Raw genomic sequence first — 23,199 nt, 5'->3', positions numbered from 1 at the left:
CACCTATCTCTCAACTCAACCTATATTTATCATCACTCAAACACACAGCGCTTAAAAACGAAGGCACGGTCTATATTTCGTATAATTTTTAACATGAGCCGCTGCTGCAGGGCAAAAGCGCAGTCTCAAAACGGTGAGCGCGGCTTTAACTTCCGTTGTGTTTGTTTTGAAAGACCATGGCTGCATTTTTAGCGTCTAGGAACAGATGCCGCAAGACGTGATAAGAACACCAGCGGGATTTTTTTTTTTTTTTTTTTTTACCCCACCTTGTGTTCACGATGCCGAAGGCGGCTGCTAATCAGCGCAACGTACTGGTGGTGGAAATCTTCGGCTTCGCGTGGCTCGAATGTTCGGAAAGGGAAAGAGCGGTGGCTTATCTGCAACAACGTTCTAAAGCGTGAACCGAGTGGTAGATTTGGTATCGCGAAAACGTGCAGTGCACGCCAGCGCGGATACAACTGCCGTGGTGTGGACAGTGGGCAGCGCGGTAAGAGGCGGCAACATGGCGTCGGCACCGGCCGTGAAGCGGTGCAGGCAGTTCCAGTAAGTTCCAGCGACCGCTTCTAACTGCTCGCTGAAATGCCGCACGGGGCGCAAGCGAAGATGCTCATGCAAGAAAAGAGCTAATAATGTGGGCGAAAAGTGGAATATAAACTGCCATCCACACTGCTTGTGAAAGCGCCCATCAAAAAATACCGCGGCGGTAAGCCTAAACATCTCTGGCGCGGCTAGCCGGCTCGGAGCACTTCGAATCTCCCGCCATTAGGTACGCGTCTCCCCATTGGTGCAAGTCGTCAGGCTCCTCCCACTGCCACGCGAAGAAGCCCTCGCGAGCGCGGAGTCGTCGATACGAGCACGAAAAAAACAAACAAAAAAAACTTGCGCGCAACACTGATGTGCACGATTCGTGCGCGAAAATGGGCCATGTGGTTCACGATTAATAAAATCAACTTGCCGTGCGTGGATCTTGTCTGTCGCTATCTTCCGAGGTGCATCAAGCAAGGTCAGTTGTGGTTATCAGGTACGCACGAATTAAAGGGTGCCTATTTTTTTTTCTTTGGATGTCTACGTTAGAGGAGGGCAAAGGGTGCATGCTGCGTCAGATGGCCGATTTCACTTTTTCTTTTTTCTTTTGCTACCCTAAAACGATGCCTCAGCTGCGCCGGTCGATCAGCAGACCCGCCGAAAAACCGCACTATAAACGGTATTGTGCTTCGGCCAACAGCATCTTAAGCGGTATGTTATGCATTGAGTCCTATGGGAGGCAAACCGGTGGTCGCAAAAACCCGCGTTATATCCGGTCCCGCACTATAAGCGGTTACGTTATAAATGGTCTACACTGTATACCAAAATGCGTTACCTTGCTGCAGTACAGGGCATTTCTCATATTGAGGTGTCTTGACTACATAAACTAAAATTGGCATGAAGATAGAAAAAGGACAGAAGAATAACACTAGAAAATGTCCACTACCTAGCTTGTTTAGATTCCGAGCAAAAAAGCCCCGCATTCGGGCAATTTTCAATTTTTTCTTTTTTCTAATTTGGGAATTTTTTTTAAAATGAATTCCCTCTGTAAGCCAAAAATGAATATGGTGAATAATTTGAGAGTATGCAAAGTCTTACATAAAAATAACTAAGGCAATAGCTGCAGTAGTTTTTCTTTCGAAGCGGTAGTACTTTCCAATTTTTCGCAAGCCGCTCAAGGCAGCAGTGACCTGAGCCGGCTTTGGGAATTTTCTTGAGAAAGGGAAATTTTTTTTTCCATAAAAATCTTCACACATGTTTTCTCCTGTGTACAAGGAGCTGTATATAAAATATTCGTCAATACTAAAGATGTCCACCGGACACGCCTGTCCGATCTCTTGTGAAAAAACCCTTTCGTTCCATAAATAAATAAAAGTTCAGCTCTGGAATGAAAAAAAAGTAATGGTTCGTGTTTTTGGCTGTGTTTTCTTTGCAGGAGGTGCTTATGCAGCCACTCACTAGGGCAGACCTTGAATGTGAGTTCACCAAAAGAATTTGGGTGGCGCCTCTGCTTGCCTGAGTGGCTTGTGATGCTTTGTAGTGCCTAGCAAGAAAAAAAAATGTTTGGTTATATTTTTAAAAGATGAGAGCACATGTGTGCATGGCAATATTCAAAAAGTGCGGCCCCAAGCAGGTGTCAAGTGCAAGTTTTCCTGCAAAGCGTGTCTCTGGAGTCAATGCGTGACGCACAAGTTATGTACGTGGCATGCAGCCTTGCACATAATCCTCCAACGGTGTAGAAATGTGTCAGGGTAGTATTGTTGAAAGTGACGCATTACTAGGATTTTTAATGAAGTTGTCTTGCTTAAATTCTCACTTGTATCAAAGGGTTTCACGGGCTGTATGGCTGTGCATCGAAAAAAGATCATGTACACTTTCAACAAAGAATTGCTTATAACTAGGGTTCTGCGTTTTTGGAGTTTATTTGTTTTTGCAAATTCGGAGTTTTTCGGAGCTTCCTTTCAGAGTACACAGAATTCGGGAGTTTTTCGGATTATTAGGGTTGTAGAGTATCGGTCTTTAAAAAATTCCATGTACAAAAATAAAAGACATCAAAGAGCAGAGACATTTTTGTTGCAGAGTCAACATTTGCAACATTCGCGGTAACATCCATTTACAACTGGTTCTATTATATGCAGGCATATTTTCCAATGTCAGTGTCTGTCACCGCAGCACGCTGCTTCTGACTGACCATGCGAAACATTGAGAATGCTCTTTCGACATTCGCACTAGATATGGGAAGACCCAGCAAATCCAGTGCGCAACGTGAAAGGGTGGGCCAATCTCGGGAATGAATCCACCAAAACTGTGGCGGCTCCACAATTTCCTTCACAACGTAGGCCCGATACGCCAGGAACTCTTTCTAGCTGGGTAATATCACGCCCTCGCTGCATGGCCAGTGTGAACAAGTGCTTCTAGATCCCGAACGTGTGAGGTAGTTTTGCCTTCACGTTCGGGTTGACGATCTGCACCCAATACCAAAACAAATTGCTGGTGTATTGCAAGTCGTCCGCAATATTTCGTTGGACAGTCTGGCTCCACTTCTCGGCTACAGCACCGTAGTACTCATGGAAGCTGTTAACAGTGTACAAGCACTTCTCCTCATCAACAATGTCGAGCATGCAGTCAACTTCCCCACCAAAACTCGTCACTGAGGCGTCGGTCCATTGGCTTAACAGTGCCTTCAGGTGCACAGCAAGTAGGGAATAGACCTCATGCACCAATGTAGATTCATTTTCTAGTTGCTTAGTTATTGAGAGCACTTCGTTCGAGGTTTTTTTAAGAATCTGAGCTTAACCAGCAGGTCTTGCAGAGAGCTAGGTGTCATCGCAAACACTTTCAGCTTGTCACACTTCTTTCCTTTTGCGTCGTCACTCTTTAGAAATGCCACAATAGCGCGCCAGTAGTCGAGGATGTCAACAAGAGCTTCGTGAAACGGAAACCATCTAGATGGGCTGACAGTCCATAAGCACTTCAGCTCAATGTTCATGCTCGCACAGACGAAACCAAACTTACGGCCAAGTTCTAACTTGCAGACGATGAGGTCATTGCCGGAAGTTGCTTCAAAATCTGGATATTCTTTGGCGTAATCTGCAGGGAGCTTTTGCTTCCTGCCCATGGTGCGGTTATGCTGGAATGAAGTGACCTTTTCACTGTGACGCCCAATTTTATATGGGACGGTGCACTGCGAACGAAAGAAAAGAGGGAAAGGGTGGGAGCACAAGCAAATACAATAAAAACTAAAAAGTGGATGATGACAGTTCAAACACCCACGTTAAAAAAGGCACTTTAGGAAGGCAAAAACTAGTGATTGGATAAGAACTTCAGTTCTTTCTTTGTCAGCATTATGGAAGCTGCGCTAACGCATTTGTCTTTCAACGAAACAATCTGGTAGGCCTCGATGATTTCTCTTGTTAGCTGATCCTCGTGTCGGCCTACAATGCTGGTCTTATCAAAATGTGGCCTACATTCACAATCTCTGCAATGTATGTCCAGATGTCCGTTGCTCGTCTTTTCTACATTGTTCCAATGCGCTGTAAGTCGATCATTTGAGCAACAACCTGACTGACCAACGTACTGTCTGCCACACGATAAAGGCATCGGAATATACGAAACGAATATCTAACACGGTCGAATAAGATTGGGAATGTAGGCCACATTTTGATAAGACCAGCATTGTAGGCCGACACGAGGATCAGCTAACAAGAGAAATCATCCAGTCTTACAAGATTGTTTTATTGAAAGACAAATGCGTTCGCACAGCTTCCATAATGCTGACAAAGAAAGAACTGAAGTTCTTATCCAATCAGTAGATTTTGCCTTCCTTAAGTGCCTTTTTAATGCGGGTGTTTGAACTGTTATTCTCCACTTCTTAGTTTTTAGCTTTTATTGTATTTGCTTGTGCTCCTCCCCTTTCTTTCTTTTCTTTTGTTCGCAGTGTACCGTCCCGTATAAAATTGGGCGTCACAGTGAAAATAAACGAGCAGAACTTTGTCATCGTTCCTTTGTCATCGTTTATCGCTTACCCGAACGTTCAATCTTTAGCGAAATGAGGTCAGAGAAGGGCTGCAGGTACGTTTGAGGCAAAATATACGTAACTAACCGGCAGCACCTGCGTTCATTTAGCTAGGAACGCTTGCTGGGTTGGCTTTTACGATAGTAAGTGAAAAAAAGTGGCAGTGCAACGCCGGCACGTGCGGGAGGAAAAGCAAGCACAGAAAGAACAGAACTCCCGCTGGTGCAGTTTCAGGCAGGGGGCACGCGAGCACTGCTAGGTTGCGCTATAAATAGCCAGACTGGGCTACGTTTTCTTGAGGTTGGCGGGAAAGTTTTTTTGATTGGCTATTTAGCTATTCTTCGGCTATTGGGAGAGCCAACTGTGAAAGCTACTTTTAATGAATGTTTGATCCTGCCATTTTCGGTGACTCCTTGAAAAGGTCTTCCCCTAGTAAGGACAAGAAGACCATTGTTGTTCAGTTTTGCTTCATTTGTGATTGCACGTGTGAGAAGCACCTTGAAGCGCCTTCCATGGCGACCTCAACATCAATTACTGGACGATACTTTTCAATTTTTAGTGTTAAGAGATGCTTTGGGCACATCTAGCAGTTGATGTCTAGTTGCTCCAAGGTGCTCCAAAACTGGCATTTAGGTGCTCCAAATTGCTCCAGAATTAATAATTTGCTGATACAAAAACTGCTCCAAATCACCGTTCATCAGTGGCACCACTGAGAACACGTTGAAACACTGTGGCAAGCGCAAAGGCTCTCGCACGGCTTCCTTCAAATTATCGTCTGCTCCATTGGCCGGCAGAAGCGGCCAAACTGCGGCAAGCACACATCAAGCAGACGACCAGTTACGGAAGCTGCCGAGAAGACCCGACAAGGAGCCGAAAAGATCCGAGCACCTCGAGTGGCCGCCGTTCGGGCAGCTTCTTTTCTCTGCCACTGGAGAGCGCTGCAGTCAACGGTCTCAGAGGCGTCAGTTTGTCGACTTTATTAAAACGACGAGTACACGTTGTTTTGCTAGCTGTCCCTTCACCTAATAGTATATCTTACACCGTGGTCATGCCTCTTGTACAGCACAGTGCGGCACTTGTTCGAGCACTTGCAGGCTGCCTCTTCATCTTTCTCTGTGCTGACTGCCCTGTTCTCCGTCCCGTACGCAGACCGGGAGCCTTACATCCCCGACGCTGCCTCCGTGGCCGCGAGCCTAGCCAGCAGCTCCTCTGGCTTCTCGAGCGCTGCGTCCACGTCCACAGAGAGCAAGCCCTCGACTCTGACGCAGACCCGGTGGGTGCTGTTTTGCAACTGTTGCACTTGCTTTGGGAGAAAGGCGGGGGAATAACTGAGGCAGGATCCGCAAATCATGACTGCCACCATTTTATGGAGCACGCACAAAGTGACTGTGATGATGTTAATACGAGCACGTGCAACTGATGGCGATGCAGTTGAACCTTGTTATAAGAGACATGGATGTAAGAGACAAATTGGTATAAGAGACACTATTCACCCACATGGCTGGCTGCCCCATCTTTCCCATTAAATTGACCTCTTTTATAATAGACATCGGATGTAGAAGACAGTTGGTTATAAGGGACAAGTCATCCTTGAAATTTAATCAACGATCTCGCTTGTAACAGACATTTTAACTTCAGATGCAGTGCCACCAGTCACTAATTGCAGTTGCTTCCATTGTGGAAACACAGGTGGACGACAGACGCCTGCAGTCGCTATTTATTATAACATCAGCAAACACGCAGTGGTTCAGTCAGCTATGAAATGACGATGAGAAGCCCTGCCAATGGAAATGCAACTTACAGAAGTGGAAGTGGTTGAAGCTTACTGCCATCCATTGGATGGAGTGCGATCGCACATGAGGGCTCTCCCACTCGCGTAGCTCCCAATCAAGAAGGATCGCAGATGTTGAGTCCTGCAAGCAAAATGAATAGCCTGAGCACACAGTGGAAGAAGCTGTGCGCTCTGGCTATTCATCAGGCTTGTGAACTCAACATCTACGATTCATCTTCAACAAACAGTGAAAGGAAAGAAAGCTTGTAGAATCGGTTGTAAAAAACAGTGTAAATACAGTCATGAAGCAAACAAAGATTCAGAGCTGTTTCATAAATTCTGGGGGCCAAACATAAATTAGAATGAATCTTTTAAAACATTCTACAGTTTCTTTTGAGCTTACCGTATACGCTCGACTAAGGGCCGTGCTCGTGTAAGGGCCGCTCCCCCCAACTTGGCAGGTTAAATTTTGGGGGAAAAAAAAAAAAAAAAAAAAAAAAATCTCGTCAGCAATTGGCAGCGTCGTCGCGTCTCGCGTACGGCGCGCGGCGAATTTCGCAGGCGCCACCAGATGGCAATAGCTGTCCTGCGGCTTCGTCACGCGGCACTCTCTCCGAGCTTCGGGCGCGCAACACTATCTGGGAGATCTTGTCGCTTTTCTCGCCGGTGCCATTGATCCTTTGTGCCACCGTTGATTTTGACGCCTGCCTAGCACAACCGCTTGCGATGGAAAAGAAAAAACGCTTAACCGCGTACGATGCTGCGTTCAAACTTCAAGTTGTCGCATACGCCGAACAGAATGGAAAATGTGCAGCCGGCCGGAAGTTCAACGTCGACGACAAGTGCGTGCGCCGGTGGTGTCAACCAAACTGGCGCAAAGAGCGTCCTTGTGCGCACAACCAATGCCGAGCGTCAGCGTTGCACCGTTATGCTGTCTGTCACAGCGGACGGAAGGAAGCTCCCCCCGTACGTAGTGTTTAAGCGAAAGACGCTACCCAAGGAGAGCTTCCCAAATGGAATCATCATCAGAGTGCAGGAAAACGGCTGGATGTCCGATGAACTAATGGTGGACTGGGTGAAAACGGTGTGGGCTAACCGGCCGGGAGGCCTGCTGCGACGCAAGGCACTGCTCGTATTGGACAGCTTTCGTGGCCACCTTACAGAGCGCGTGAAGGCTCGTCTTGCAGAAGGTCGTACGCATCTGGAGGTCATCCCCGGTGGTTTAACAAGCATGCTGCAACCACTGGATGTGTCTATTAATAGGCCGTTTAAGGCAGAATTCAGACGCCTGTACTCTGAATGGATGGCAGCGGGCCACCACGAGAAAACGCCGACCGGACGACTGAGGCGGGCGTCGCTTCAGCTGGTCTGCTCTTGGACTTTAAACGCGTGGCGTGCGGTGTCCGCGGACATTATTGTAAAGAGTTTTAAGGTGACCGGTATTTTCGATGCCATGGACGGCACTGAGGACGATTTGATCCATGAACGTGCGGATGACGTGAGCAGCGGCGACGAGACGAGCTCGAGCAGCGACACCGATGAAGACATCTAGCGAGGATGTCCGCAGCTAGACGCCAGATATTCCATGGTTATGTATATATGGCATGATTAAATAGGTTTTTGCATGCGTGGATCGAAAATTGAACAAAAATTTCACACTTCCGTGTAAGAGCCGCACCCCATCAAAATCGCGGAAAAAAAGTGCGGCCCTTACACAAGTGTATACGGTATTTTAGTCATACCATGCCCACATTGAACTAGGGTCTGATTAGCAAGTGAAAACATGGCTCCCTGCTTACAAGAGACATCCGGTATAAGAGACAGAAACTGCTCCCCGGTACGTGTCTCTTATAAAGGGGTTCAACTGTAATAGAGGAAGAAGCTGCGTGGTGACAGCATCTTTTTCAAATAAAAGGCATTGGGCTACAAGTTGAGCATGTGGCGTTTTGAATGGGGCTGTGTAGGCTGTGCAAGAAACGTGGACATCCGGGGTGGAGGCTGTTATTCTTAATGTTCTCAACGGATGCATGTTGAAAGCGGCAGCATTGGCGCATCCAATCCGTGTATTCTGAACCATTTGCAGTTTCTGAGCAAAAGCGAGAAGGAGCGCACAGCCGAACAGTGCCTGAGTGTGATTAGATCGTAACGTATTTGACTCAGCATTTTTTTTTTTTAATTCCTCTTTTTGCGAGCACAGCCTCTGGGCCTGAGGCAGCTAGGGTACAACACGAGCAAGCTACAGGCGTTTGCTGAGCTTGATGTGGAGTGAACAAATTGCCAAAAGGTCATTTTTGTGGGATGTTCTTTTTATGGTTTCCTAGTTACAAAGAAAACAAAAAATGTGCCTGTCCCATTGCAAACATTTACCAAGATGTCACTCTACACAGGCCTGTAAATGGGCCATTTGTGTCTGCATTTCTAAATTCTTCTTTAAAACCAACTGTTCCGTTGTGAGATCAACTGTTGCGACCAGTATCTTTGGATGAGCTGGCCACATGTAAGAGTAACAATAATAATCCTTATTTCTACGCAATACAATGCCTCGTGATAGCATACAAGGTCCCAGAGTAGATGCCACAGTGGACACTTTCATTAGTAATTGTGCAAGATTGAAATAGGAAAGTATGCTCAATGCAGTTGCTTGTACAGTGAAGAGGGTTAAGGGTGATAAAAAAAAGGCAAATAAATGTGTGCAGGTCTGACAGCAATGTTTTGCACAGTTCTAGACATATTCAAACGCTTATCAACCAGGTAGTGCGATAGAGCTGTGGGAAAGGCCACCTTTCAAGTGCAAAATTCCAGGTGCTTATTTGACCAAAATATTAGCGCTTGACACCAACATTTGTGTTATAAGTCAGAGCTCTTGCATAGTTTCAATGTCCACTCGTTACAGAACATGAGGATTGTGGGCGTTACCCTGGCATTAAGGGATAGAATAATGCGCTGTCGTTATTCTCGCTTCTCTCGTGCAGCACCGAAGTGCCTAGAGACTGCCCACAACGGGTTTGACAGCGAGCGACGGCTCTCACCGCTCGTATACGTCTGTCGGTCACTCCGAAGGGAAGCAATAACTTTTATAGTGGAGGCGTTTATTACGTGGACGACCACAATACAAAGCAGTGCACTGCACTAGGCACCTAGGCTCTGGGGCAAACATCCGTCGGCGTCTGCCGAGTTAGTGTCCACGTGCGTATGCACCAACGTGACGCTTGCTGAGGTCAGAGAAGGGGGCACAGTGTGGCTGCTCTACATTTCAAGCCCTTGGCGCGTCCGCTAACCTTAAACGGCGTGAGCAGTCACAGTGCGGATGTGGGCAACCCACCGAAAAGCGTGGAGTATGCCCAAAGACTCACCGGACATCCTAGATAATGCACTGACGCAATCGAGGCATGCGCAAATAAACACGGTAAATGCCGTGGCCCACGCTTGTGGGGAGCAACGGTCAATGCAAGAGTGGCCAAGAGTGGCCGAAAGGCATTTACGTACCGCGCGATGCCCGTCTCGAAGGCAGTCTCTCTGGTGATCTTCCGCATACATCCCCGAACCCCCGTGGGGGGAGAAGGGAGACGCATGGAGGTCACCCTCACCTCACTAAGGAGGATAGCATCGCCAGCACCTCCTCGGTCTGAGTTGGAGGGGTTCGGCCCTCCCAAGATGTCTGGAGCCGGTGTTTGGTGCATAGCTAATAAAAAGTGTGGGTGAAGTGGTGTGTCCTGAACTTCAAAATCGTGCTGCACGGACAAAAAGGCAATGCGTGTTTGTTCTCAGCATGCCAAGAGATGCCCTGTGTAAGTTCTTGTTAAACTATGCAAATGGATGGAAGACCGGGCTCTTGGACTTGTGTAAACCCGATGTTCTTTTTTCTATGTTACTGTTGCGAGGCAAATGTTTTCTTTATGAGCACAGCACCAACATTTCGGTCACTTGTAAAGAAATGGCTTCCAATTTTGCATGGCATAGCCAGCTCACTGTTACATGCCAGAATCAAGTGCAAGTCTGGGATCTTGTTTGGGCAGTGCTGACTGACCAAGTGCTGCCTTTGTTGCCACGCTGAATGGCGTGTTTTTCTTTTTCCCGTTGCAGGCGACGTGTTGGGGTGGCTGCCAGCGCCAAAAGCAAGAGGGTGAGTGTGGCTGCAGAAGTGAATTCAGACTTACCCAGGGTGATTTGTAAAAGTGCAGTGCGCAGCTGGAAGTTTGAACCTCTGGGAGAATTTGTGTCCATGTGTTCCAAATGGGCAACACTAAAGCCAACAATAGGCCATGCATGTATAGGCAAACAGCTCTGGGGCAGTATTCTCGTAACTGTCCCTTTTGAAAATGTCCCTTTTGCGTCCCTTTCATCGTTACGTACTTCCGGTTAAGCAGTGGGCGTTGGCAGTAGGTTTCCGGTTGTTTGCTTTTAGCCAATCAGGGCTCGCCAAAAGGGACACTTTTGAAAGGGACGCAAAAGGGACAAAACTCGAGAATACCGCCCCTGGACAACGTCGTGGTTCTAATTAACCAAGGCACGAAGTGCTGAGTAGCCGGGTGAATATTCTCCCCCTCTCCCCTTCTGGCATCTTGATGGCGCCCTTTCTACTCGTACAAATGGTACGGGGTGGAAGGACAGCGAGCACTCGAGTCAGCCGTTTCTTCTCCGAGGAGGCTTCCAAAGGGGTCACGCTTCCCCAAACCATTTAATGCCGGCTCACAACTTGGTTGGGTGGGAAGCAAGCAGCCAGAACCCTTGGTGTGCAGTTCCAACCAGACGTCCCTTCCCTCGACAGTTGCCTGTGCAGGATGTTTGGCTCAGCTTGGCAGCCATCTCCTTTCCTCTATTTGTCTTCGCACGTGTTGTCACTACCCCTCCCCTCCCCTCCCCTCGGTTTGGGAAAATGGTGCCCCCATAATTGCTGGGGAGGGTGGCCCGAGTCGGTTGACTGGACAGAAGTGGCTGCTTTCTGAACTGCATCAGTCACAAACGCAGTATCGGGCTCTCAGCCTGCTGTTTTTGCTCTGAGATTGTTACACAGGGTTCGCACAGGTCCTTGAAAACCCTTGAATTGAAACATGTCATTTTTAAGGCCTTGAATGTCCTGGAATTTTTCAGTGGTCCTTGAAAATGCTAGACTTTCTCCGGGATAATCAGTAGTTCTGTCTTTTCGCAAGAATTCAAAGTGTTTGTCATAGATCGTAAGTTTTAAATAATCTAAAAAAGATTGTAGGAATCAAGTAGTGTATTGCGCAAAGTTGAAACACATTTTGGGGTTTTCGTTAAACACAAGGCAACATTGGGAGCAGGGAGTTTCCGATCCAATCCCTGTTGTGATACAATCCAATGGAATCCGGCTTCTGTTAGCCATCTTGCATCTTTCTTCCATTGTAGCCTCTCAAACACTCGCTTGTTGCTTGTTGGCTCCCACTATGCGCCGAGCGTGCTCTGAATGGCAAATTTGCATGGAGTACGCGCTGTACGATGTTGATGTTCCCATTACGAGAATGCTGTCGGACGCCAAGATAGCAGAGGAGGATGACGCCGCTGATCATGTGGATGACGAGAAGCCTCCAAGAGTGCGTAAAACTGCAGAAACAGGAAACGTGCTTAACAACAACTAGGGTCGTTCGTTTTCGGGTCAAACCTGATTTCTCCCCGAATGGACGTTTTCAAAGCAGCGATCTGCACCATTGTGGTCTGATGTTCCGTTGTGCTCAAGCAGTACTTGCTGGAAGCAAATGCACAAACACACCTTCCGAACTCGTTGAGCATTGGAGTGACTCTACCACCCGCAACCTCGGCCTGGCAAATGGTGCACTGACATCGTTGTGCTTGGCTAATGGGAGCTGCGTAGTCAAGAAAACCTTCTCCCAGTTGAGAAACGTTCTGCGATCAGTTAGCCCTCGAATGAAGGCCTGCAAGTTGCGCAAGCAGATCACAGTAATCTATGTAAACAAGGGTGAGGGAACCATCGATGACCAGATCTTCGTGAATGAAATGTTTCATTTGTTACAAGTTGTCAATGCTTTTTACTGGCATTATTTAGTCATTTCTAAACAAATGCCAAATTTCGGAGAGCGTTTTCCAGAGAACACTGAAGTCCCCTCGATTAGCAGCGTGATATAAGCACCAATTCTAACGCGTTAGAGTTAAAAAGCCCGTGATTCCCTCTAAAATAAACGGAGTGTATTAAAGCAAACTTAGTACAGTTAAACCTCGATGTAACGAAGTCGGTAAAATTCGTAATTTACTTCGTTACATTGAAATTTCGCTACATTGAAATTCGCGGTTTTAATGAAATGTTCATCCCGTGAAGCATTTCCTGCAAAAGAAAACGGGACGCGCATACACGGCTGGCGCACTCTTTCTGTTTCTATCGGAGCTTAATCGTCTACGCGGGCATCAGAGTGAACCGCATGGAGCGTTTTCTCTCCGCAAAAGCGCGCCCCGCAAGCCACAGGCGCGCTGACGCAGCCGCGGAAACAACCCACGCGATGTGAGTAGCTCCAGCGACCGCTTCCGCTCGCTGAAACGCAACTCGAGGGGCAAACGAGAGGGGCATGCAAGAAAAAAAGCGGATAACATGGGCGAAATTTTCACAGTAAAGCGTCATACGTGCCGCTTACGAAAGCGCCCATCAAATATCCTCGGCATGCCTGAGCGCTTCGAAGCTCCCGCCATAGGGTGCGCACCTCCCCATTGGCGAAACTGGTCAGGCTCCTCCCACTGCCGCGTGCAGCGCGAGTCACTTCCTGGCGCAGAAGCCGCCGCCAGCGAGCAATCGCGTATGCGGGTGTGAAAAAAACGCATGCACAAGGCTCATACAGATTCATAAATGCTTGCTGGAACGATGAAACCCAACAAGCATGAGTGAACTCGAACGAAGGGCAAAACGGCGGCATGCGGCGACGGCGGCCCTGCAAGGGGCGATTAGGCTTACCACCACGGATGATGTTTGATGGGCGCTTTCGTAAGCGGCGCGCATGACGTTTTACTGTGAAAATTTCACCAACGTTATCCGCTTTTTTTTTTTCTCGCGTGCCCCTCTCATTTGCCCCTCGAGTTGCGTTTCAGCGAGCAGTTGGAAGCGGTCGCTGGAGCTACCCACATAGCGCGGGTGGTCTCCGCGGTTACGTCAGCGCGCCTGTGGCTTGCGGGGCGCGTTTTGTTTTTGCGGGGAGAAAACGCTCCATGCGGTTCACGCTGATGCCCGCATAGGCGATTAAGCTCCTACAGAAACAAAAACAGTGCGCCAACCGTGTATGCACGCCACGCAGTTTGTAGGCTCACAGACCCGTGGCTCGCTGCATCCGCGGCATTGGGCGGCCCGTGTTGCCGTTCACGTTTTATCGAGACCCCATTTCGGCACTTGCGTCTCCCAAAATATACCTCTACAACTTAAATTTCGTGCCTAGTTCTCCATGAAACTTCGTTACACTGAAATTCCGGCAAACGGGACTTCATTACACAGAGGGTGAAAATACATGGTGTGCATACACTTGAAGTTACGAAAAATTCCGTGGTTCGTTACATCGAGGGTTTCGTTACATTGAAGTTTGTTGCATCGAGGTTTAACTGTACATATATTGATTTAACCAATGGTTTCACAAAAACACCCAATTTCTTTCCGAATATGAGTTCGGAATATAGCACCCAATTTTTATCCTCCGATTTCTAAAAATAAAACCTGAAAACGAACAATCCTATTCACAACAAGGCAGATAGTAGCTGTGGTGACTAAAAATCACGCGATGAGTTAAGCAGCTCGAGAACGCTTGTCTGGCTCTAGACGCACATGCGAATCACACAAGCATCACGCACTTCTTTCTTCCACAATAATAAAAAGTTTATTTTCCTGCGTATTATTTTGCCTTTATTACAAAAGCTCCCCTGTGGTGTGGAGCTTTTAGTTACCAGCACTAGCTCTAATTTCAGTGACCTGGCCACAAATGGTGTCGTGTGTGGTGTATGATTCTGATGCTAATTATTTCACTCGTGATGTTTGGTTTGGTGTGCAACGTGTGTTCCTAAACATTCATGGAAATTAGCATTCTGTAATCGTTTGCAATAGTTTTTGTCTGATAGTTGATGAATAAATGCAGCTAAAGCACAGTGTTGCTCAGTTGTACACGAGTGAGTGAGTATATGGTGCAGCTCACATTGTAGTCGTCCTATCTGTCTGAGAGCAAAGTTAGGAGTGTCTGAAGGGTAGGCTTGAAAGGGAAAAATACTTTCACCTTTCAGGGATCAGCTTTGAATACTTTTTTTTTTTCCACTGGCTCCTTAACCGTATTCTAGCCTTCACTGGGGGTGAACAGGGACAAGCATGGGGCACGTTGACTAGCCTGTGATCTGTTGGCAGAAAGTTGAAGTAGCACCCAAGTGCTCGGGGCTGCTGCTGTAAGTAAAAAAAAAAAGCGTGGAGACACAAGTAAGGAGTACTTATAGGGGGACACTGCTCTTAAAACAATTTCTTTTAATTTTTAGGTGAACTCTGTGAAACTTGTCAGTCTTGATGCGTTTTTCCCCTGATTTCAAATATGCTATTGTTTTTTGAGTCAGTCAGTTAGCTACCAAGATAATTAGAGATAGTTGTTCTTGGAGGAACAGCAGACAAAACAGTGTTAGCCATAAAACTAATTTTTATATTTTTGAGTACTATGAACCCTGGTGAGTGCAATAAGAGAAATGTTTTTTTGATGGCACCAGTGGCAAGGAACCATTTCGAATGCCCATTTCAAACACGAAAGTTCAATGAGCTGTAAAATTAATTACAAGTGGTGCATTAAAAACTGATTCTCTTATTGCACTCACCAGGGTTCATACCGTAGTATTGGAAAATATAAAAATTAGTTTCATGGCTAACACTGTTTTGTCTACTGTTCCTCCAAGAACGACTAATTATCTCTAGTTATCTTGGTAACGAACTGACTGACTCAAAAAATAATGGCATATTCGAAACCAGGGGAAAAAAAGGCAGCAAGACTGACAAGTTTCACAGAGTTTACCTAAAAATAAAAGAAATTGTTTTAAAAGGCATGTCCTGCCTTTAATGTCTGTTTCCTAATTTCAAAACCAAGCTTTGTTTTTTTTAAGGGGTGTTACGAGGCGAATGTTTAGCCCAGTCCAGCATTTGTCCCTAAGTGGGTGCTGTGCCAGTGGTTTTCCCTCAGCTTCAACAAAACAGGAAAGCCCATGCCGCCCGTGTTTTGAAGCGGCATTTCGCTAGCGGTGTATATGGAAGAACTCTGGCCTTGCGTGCCTGCTCCCCGGCAGGTGGCGGCGAAGAAGAAAGCGTCGCCGCCGGGGTCGTGCAGCAGCAGCGCCAAGCCGGCCAAGGTGGCGCGCAAGGCCAGCACTGCCAGCTACGGCTTCCACACCCCGCTGGCCAGGACACGGGCCGCCCGGGGGAGCCTGCCCGTCGTCACGCCCAAGTTCGACATCCGGTGAGCGTCTTCCTGCCCCCACCACTTCCGTCCCGTCGCAGTTCAAACGTGCTGCGTTGTTGTTGCGAGGCCTCTCTGTCGTCCGGGGAGCTTCACTCTAATGTATACTGGGGGGACATCGGTTGTTGCCATGATTGCACGCCCAGCATAGCTGCTGGAAGCGTTCCTCTCCTGCTTGGCTCGGATGGCCACCACATGGCATTTTTTCGCCCTTGAAGGGTGACTTTTTTTTAGCTGGCCTTCATGAAACTTTTTAGTAATACCTCACAAATTAATCTTTCGGAGCTCCACTTTCTTATTGATGAAACAACTTTTAATGACCTTGTCTCTGTCTGTTGTTGTTTCTCTGCAGTCACAGGCAACTTTTAAACTTGTTGGCGAGCTATGCCTCGAGCACGTGAAGTGTTCCTACCAGGTAGATGACACAATGCTTGCAGTAGCGCCTGAATTCCCCCTGGTATCTATTTGTATGAAACTTTATGATGTTATCATAAGCATTACAGTGCTGGGGTGGCAGCATGCTTGGTGCATCAGGCTGCATCTCGGATGTTGAAGGAGCGGGCAGAGTAGTGCTGCTGGCCATGGAAAAAAAAAAAAGTACAGCCAGTTCACTGAGTCACCGGCCCTAATACAGACTCAGTGGTGTAGATTGAAACATCCTCTCACAACACAATCCTCCTTCAAGCATTCACAATGGTACGAAGTGTTGTACACTGGAACTGGGGAGGCTTAATGAGAGACCGACGTGACATAATTGAAATTCTCCTGGAACAGTTAGTATTGTGTGTCTCAAAGAGACACACCCAAACTCTAAACGAAGAAATTTTCCAAATAAATGCATCATGTTTAACAAGGATAGATGGCTGCACCTACTTTTCCAGTTGTGTAGGGACTGTTACTCAGAATAATGTCGTGTCAGAACCTCAGCCTTCCTTCTAGCCTGGAAACGATTGCAATCCAAACATATTTAATAGTCGGTGGCCTAAATGCACCTAATGTTCTGTGGGAATCTTGCTGGACTGATGCCTGGGGTTGCCTGATTGAAAGATGTCTTGCGTCGTCTAATGGAGCATTCCTATGTAAAGGGATCGGTTCAGTAGACAACATTGTATCGATAGATTGGGGTGCTGCGAATGCAAATATACCAGGGTAAGGGTAAGGCTGGAAGGACGGAGGCTGTGTCATAGATGGTATTTGCATAAAAGTTTAGCGGGCGATTTCTTCTCTTCACAACACTGACAGCCACCATGACAGTGCTTGCCGTGCCTGCGTACACGTCCACATCTTGCAGAAGAAAAAATGATTCCGCTGTCTGTTGCCTGCGCCATTACCACCCGATTCTCAGCCGTGGCGTCAACAAATATGAATAATTGCAGTGACATTGTGTGGTGACACTCTATTTGTGCTTGAGAACTCCACATCACCAGCGGAGAATGGAGCTGCGGTTACGAAGAAAGCGACACAACGCACGAACTGCCTATGCTGCAGCCCAAGAGACTACAAAGACGGGCATCGTCACAGGTGCACCCACACCTTGCCCACGGCAGGATTGTTCAGTACAAAAGCCAAAAAATGCTTCTGAAGAAATTGTGTATTCGCGCACATGACGATTGATGTGCAACGACGGCGTAGCAGTGAGTGCATTGTTAGTTGGGGGACATCTATCAGCAAGTGGCTGAAGGGGAAGGCACTCTCCCATACCTGAGCAGTGGCCGCTACCAAAACACAGCAGCTGGGAATCAGCTGGTCTCTGCCGATATCACTTGTCTTGCAACAGGTAGGCTGTGAGATGTTGCACGGAACACAGCGTGATGTCAAGGTAATGCTTTTGAGCTCAGTGGGACACAGTACTGCTACTGCAGCGCTCCCTTTGCAGGCTTTGAGCCACGACCAACTCTTACTCGCTCGTAGGTGGATGTGGGCACTGATGAGCAAAACGGCCTCTTTCTTCACGCAGCCAGCGTTAACGCAGCACACCCTACATTATGGAATCACTCGAACACACTTTGTACGAGACAAACACAAACTGTGTCGCGGGCAGCCCGGAAGGCATGCATGCAACGTCTCCCATTGAGGCCGACAAAAAAGAGCTGCCTCATGGTGACCAGTCTGCAATGACTGGTCACCGGAGGTTCTTTCTGTTCAGCCATCCTGCCCTTGAGGGCCGGGCAGGAGTGACAACTCCTTGCTGGAGAAGAGAAGGGGGACGAAAGCTGTTCGTACCCAGTCAGACATTTTGAGCATGATAGAAGGGGGAAAAGCTCCGTCTTGAAGTTGGCACCACGCAGGTTTGCTTTGAGAACCATGAGGATGCATGGTTGACTTCCATCTCAGCAGCTGTAGCGAATAGCAAGAAAGAGCACACATTGCGCTCCTGAGCACGAAGCTTCAAATTGATTCCTAGCTGCAGCAGCAATTTTTCTTTAAAGGGGCCATGCAGACGAAATACAAGTTTGTTTTATTCAAAAGATTTAGCGTTTGATGGTGCCCTCAGCTCTTGTCCGGCAGCAAACAGTGCTCAAGGTTCGCACAGGTCTTTAAAAAACCTTGAAAGCCCTTGAATTTAGAAGTGTAAATTTCAAGGCCTGGAAAGTCCTGGAATTTTTAAAGGGTCCTTGAAAACCCTTGATTTTTCTGGAGATAACCAATGGCCCTATCTTTTCCCAAGAATTTAAAGTGTTCGTCGTGAATTTTAAGTGTTACAAATGTAAAGAAACATTGTAACAATCAAGTTTCCGTGTATTGCGTGAAATTACGAGTTGTGGATTCTCATTATTACGATGCAACATTGGGAGCAGCACTCCTCAATAGAATTCATGTCATGATACAATCTCGTGAAAGCCGGCTTCTGTTCTCTATCTTGCATGTTCCATCCAGTCTGTGGATGGCCTTTCATTGCATGTTTGCTGTGCCTCATACGCTCCGTCTGCGTTTGCTTTTACGTGCAAATGGTGGACGTGTACATAGTTCATCCTGCCTTGCAGCAACACTTGCTGAGTTAATTTCAGCTGATACTCTTGCTGACAAAGCAGGAGATGCAGGCAACATTAACTAAGTTTTGAAATCAAGCAGCCTCCGCAAAACACCAAGAAAAAAGAAAAACCTCTAAATATAAACCATGAAAAAAAAAATAAAGCTGGGGGACCATTCATGAACCCATAGCGCCTATCTAAATGTGCATTAACATTCTTAGGTATTAGGCAATATCAAAATTTTGCATTTTGTTGAAAAAGTTACTAATAATCCCAGATAAAACATAAGATGGGGACCTTGAAAACCCTTCGAGGGTTTTCAAGGTCCCCATCTTATCGTTCGAATGAACCAAACTTGTGTTTTGTCTGCCCAGCCCCTTTAAGTAGAAGCCCAAACACAAAATTCCTGTGTGTTAGGATTTTTTGGAGATCCACGGGGGTTCTTAATAAACCCGTGGGCCCCTTTCAACGCTACACTTCACTTCACTGCCCAGTAGTAGCTTTGCTGTGTTTGTGGTCAATTGAACTCCCAAGCACCCCTGTCCTTTTAGTGCGCAGCACTTTGGCATCCACTACTGTAGTTTGACATTGGTGTTGTAACACCAAAAGCTGAAAGAAAACGGCAGTGGAAAGTGTGGTGGAAGTCTGAGGGGGAGGGCAGTGTGTTGAGGGCTTGGCACAAGTGTGAAGGGGAGGCAGGGAGACATGCTGTGAGATGATGCCGCAGCAGTGTGTGCCTTTGTGTGCTCGACGATGATGCGTTCACTTCCTGAGACGCAGTCGAGAGAACCGACGACTGAGTGCTGCCTCAGCGCACTGCAGCACTCGGGACTGAGCGCTGAACGGTGAATGAGGCAGGCGGTGGATGTGCTTCGCATCCTCCTCATTGCATGGCTCATCCGAACCTCGTGACGCTTGCGCTGGGAATTCGAACAATTTACAACCTGCTCGATGGCAGCAACGCACCGAGAGACAACGGCAGGGTAGTGTGCAGCGCTGTTTGTTTGCTGATCACACGATCACTTCCTGAGACGCAGCAGCTATACACCGTGACCGAGAAGGCTGCAGTTTGCGCTACGCACAAATTTCACTTGAGGGAGTAAAGCGGTCGTAAGCTGTTTTTATTGGTTACCACATTTATGGAAACTTTTTCGCATGTCAGCGCATTACTGGTTGAGCAAGAGTTCAAAGGGCAGGCGTGATCACCGCATCACTCCTGCCCTTGCAGACTGTGAAGCATCCCACTGCTTTGTTCCAACCGTGGTGGTGGTGTTGTGCAGCGATGCAGCTGCTGCCAGGGTTGCTGCTCTGCATAAGTGGCTCAGAGGCGCTGTGGAGACAAAGCAGCACAAGTTTTACTCATTGAACAGACACTGACCCATTATGTAACAATGACTCCAAACTTCCAACAACTGAGTCAGATACTATCAAAGAGTTTGTTAAAGCCCCAACCACATGGAGCGATTTTGCAAGCGACTTGGGGAGCGACGCGACTAGCGACGAACTACTTTTCGCCGCGGGCCAAGTCGCTCATCGAATCGCTCGGTTCTGGGTCGCCAGAAACAGTCGCTCGCCTCCCGGAAGTGGCCTCAGTGACTAGCCAATAGGAGAGCCCCTACGTAAGCACGCAACCTCCGGTTTTGGAAGAGAACGGGAGGGAGATGCGCGCAGACGGTGTTTGCGATGCAGCGGCAAAGAAAGCTTTGAATGGCAAAGCTTGTCAGTGGCTTTAGCGTACGCGTGCACTAATCAACGAATAGCGTGGAACTCATCAGTGTGGAGAAGCGTGTATGGATTGTAAAAGCAAGTAATCATCGTATAGAGCTAGGTGGACAGCGAGACGTACGGTAGGTTGACTTGCAGCCTCTTCGTTCTATCGGCGACTGGTAAACACGCGTAGAGTTCGGATGCGTCTAAACTTTGCGCCTGTGAAAAGAAACGACATTTGTGGGCCGTGATGCGGGTGTTGTGGCGTGAAAGCAAGCGTGTGCATTTCTTCGTGCAATAATATGTTGAAAAGAGCCTTCTTGAGTTTGTTATTTTCTGCTCCTCCCGCACCCCGCAAATGCTTTCGGCATTGCTCCAGGTTAGTAGCATGTGTTTTAGTTTGATTTCTACCTGCTTTTGTTGCGTAACGTCATTTTCTTTGACTGCGAATGGTTGATGCACCAACGAGGTCGTACAAGTCAGGAAGCAGCTGCGCTGAACGCAGTTGCATCATCGCTCATCACAAGTGCGAACACCACCTCAAGGCCTCATCGCGCGACGAGGCAAATCGCCAGTGGGAATGTGCCTTAAGAAGGCTCCCGCACACACTGGGTGAGACCTGTGTGGCAAAAACGACGTCAAAAAAGCGAATTCTTCACGGTGTTCATGTTGGAGCCGAGAGACGAGGCGCAGAAGGAAAAGTGCGGGCTATCGCTAACCCAAACCAGTTTTAGAGATGCAGTGAAGTGCAAAAAGCAAGGTAGAAGGGCGTAATCAGTCATGGGCACGTTACCGAAAAAAAGTAACAGTGTTACAGTTACAGTTACCTAACCCACCCGCCGCGGTGGCTCAGTGGCTAAGGCGTTGCGCTGCCGAGCACGAGGTCGCGGGTTCGATTCCCGGCCGCGGCGGCCACTTTTCTGATGGAGGCGAAAAGCAAAAACGCCCGTGTGTACGAGATTTCGGCGCACGATAAAGATCCCCAGGTGGTCAAAATTAATCCGGAGCCCTCCACTACGGCGCGCCTCATCGCCTGCGTTGCGTCGGCGCGTTAAACCCTACAATCAATCAATCAGTTACCTAACCCAAAAAAGTAACTCTGTTACAGTTACAGTTACGAATTTTCCAAAAGTAACTAGTTACAGGTACAGTTACTGCAAAAAAGTAACGTCGTTACTTTTCCGTTACTGTATAAAACTAAGAAATAGCTAAAAAAATTTGGCCTATTTAATAGAAACGTACGAAGGGATGCAGGCAGTAAAAATTACACGTAGTAAAGCCTAAAATGATGCACTCTCTTGCCCAAACCAACAGTTGTTGTGTACGCGTCATTTTTTTATTACGGAAGTTTTGCTATCCATCATAAGGAACTTAATTTTTTTGTTGCTGCACTCTCGCTGTAAGAATTTTATTTGCAAACATCATTGTAGCATAGAATTAGTTGTTTTTCAAATTTGGAATCAGAGAGGGCGAACTTACACTATACAGAGCTGGAGGACGACACAGCCGAAACAATCTTTCAATGTCAACTTAATTTATTTTCGCCTACAATGCCGTCGCTTGACCGCCCCGCGTAGTGAGAGAGAATGGGAAAAAGGTGGCGGAAGTGGCGGGAAACGGACATGGGAGTACATCGGTTGTCGAGGTGTTTTTGAAAGATACCCCCCCCCCCCCCCCCCCTTCCCTCCTTCCAAAAAAATAAAGCGCTTCGTTGACTTTTTATTTCGTACTTGTAGTCGAAGACGGGGACCAATTTAAGCCATTGTCGAAGCGAAGTTTGTCCGCGGGCCCTCGGAGTCGTTCTCCCGCCCCAACCCCCAACCCCGAGCCACCCCCATCCCCGGAATGAGACAAGATATTTCCAAAGGGAATAGAAACTGAAGTGAACGCTTTACTGTTTTCCCCCTCCTCCTCCCCCCTGTCCTCAGAAAGACGGATTTTGCCGTCTCGACGGGAAAATACTGCTCTCACAATCCCAGCCTTCCACAGCAATCACGTCGCCGATCCCAGGAACCCCTCCCTTCGTTTGCTTTGAGGCGTAGGCCGAACGAAGCTCGCCCAAGTATTCCTTGCACCCAACATTCAGGAGCAGATGTAGCTACTGTTTTCGGTTCGGCCACAGCCCTCGAAACGAAGTCGCGAGGCTTTCCAAGAACATTTCTTCGTGCAATGGCACTGTGGTCAGACGTCTGCCGGCCAAGATGCTGGCTGGTGTGAGGGAAGCCGGGGCCCGGGGGCCACCATTGTTGGGGTCGTCGTGTGTGTGGAGGGGCGTGAAATTTATTACTTCCTCGACCTCGTTCGAGCACTGTTGACAGCTCGATGAAGCCTCTAGACCAGGGGTCCCAAACGCGTGGTCCCAAATACGGCCAGCGGTCTCGCACAATGGTCGCAAGCAACTGCGACTTGTGAGTCGAACACACTACAGTGCGCTTAGAGCTGGACGAGCGCGAGGCCGCCGAGAGACTCCCCGCGGCGTTTTATGACCCTGCAAACGGGGCTGTACGTTGCTAATGAGAAAGAGACGCCCTGACCGGAGTTTTCCAGGCTTCCGCGAAAGTGCAAAGGTTTCAGTGCATTGTGCGGCGTTTGTGGGTGTTTGTTTTCCTGTTCGCCTTTGTATTCCTGTTCACCTTTGTTTGTTTTCCTGTTCACTGCACTCCAGATGTGGCGAAAATGGTGCATCCCCCATCGGACTATAGGTTCTGGCTAGTCAACATGCATCCACGTGCGCTTAGGCGCGTGTTGCAGCGTATGGGTGAGAGCGATGTCGCGCTGCTGGGGAAA

The 23,199-nt window shown here is 47.9% G+C and overlaps 1 protein-coding gene across 1 annotated transcript in view; it reads left to right on the top strand.

The window, feature by feature from the left end:
- The window catches only part of LOC144151568 (uncharacterized), a 63,663-nt gene that overhangs the window by 16,587 nt on the left and 23,877 nt on the right, over window positions 1-23,199 (top strand). The window contains exons 4-7 of the mRNA XM_077682669.1: window positions 1,961-2,000; window positions 5,690-5,813; window positions 10,395-10,434; window positions 15,564-15,733. Coding sequence (XP_077538795.1) covers window positions 1,961-2,000; window positions 5,690-5,813; window positions 10,395-10,434; window positions 15,564-15,733 — 374 coding nt within the window. The remainder of the gene's footprint in view (window positions 1-1,960; window positions 2,001-5,689; window positions 5,814-10,394; window positions 10,435-15,563; window positions 15,734-23,199) is intronic.

Source organism: Haemaphysalis longicornis, unplaced genomic scaffold (genome assembly GCF_048455015.1).
Source record: "Haemaphysalis longicornis isolate Haplotype H1 unplaced genomic scaffold, Haemaphysalis longicornis Haplotype H1 scaffold_9, whole genome shotgun sequence".
Lineage (NCBI taxonomy): Eukaryota > Metazoa > Arthropoda > Arachnida > Ixodida > Ixodidae > Haemaphysalis > Haemaphysalis longicornis.
The sequence above is the reverse complement of the archived record's forward strand: the minus strand, read 5'-3'. Positions and strand labels throughout refer to the sequence as shown.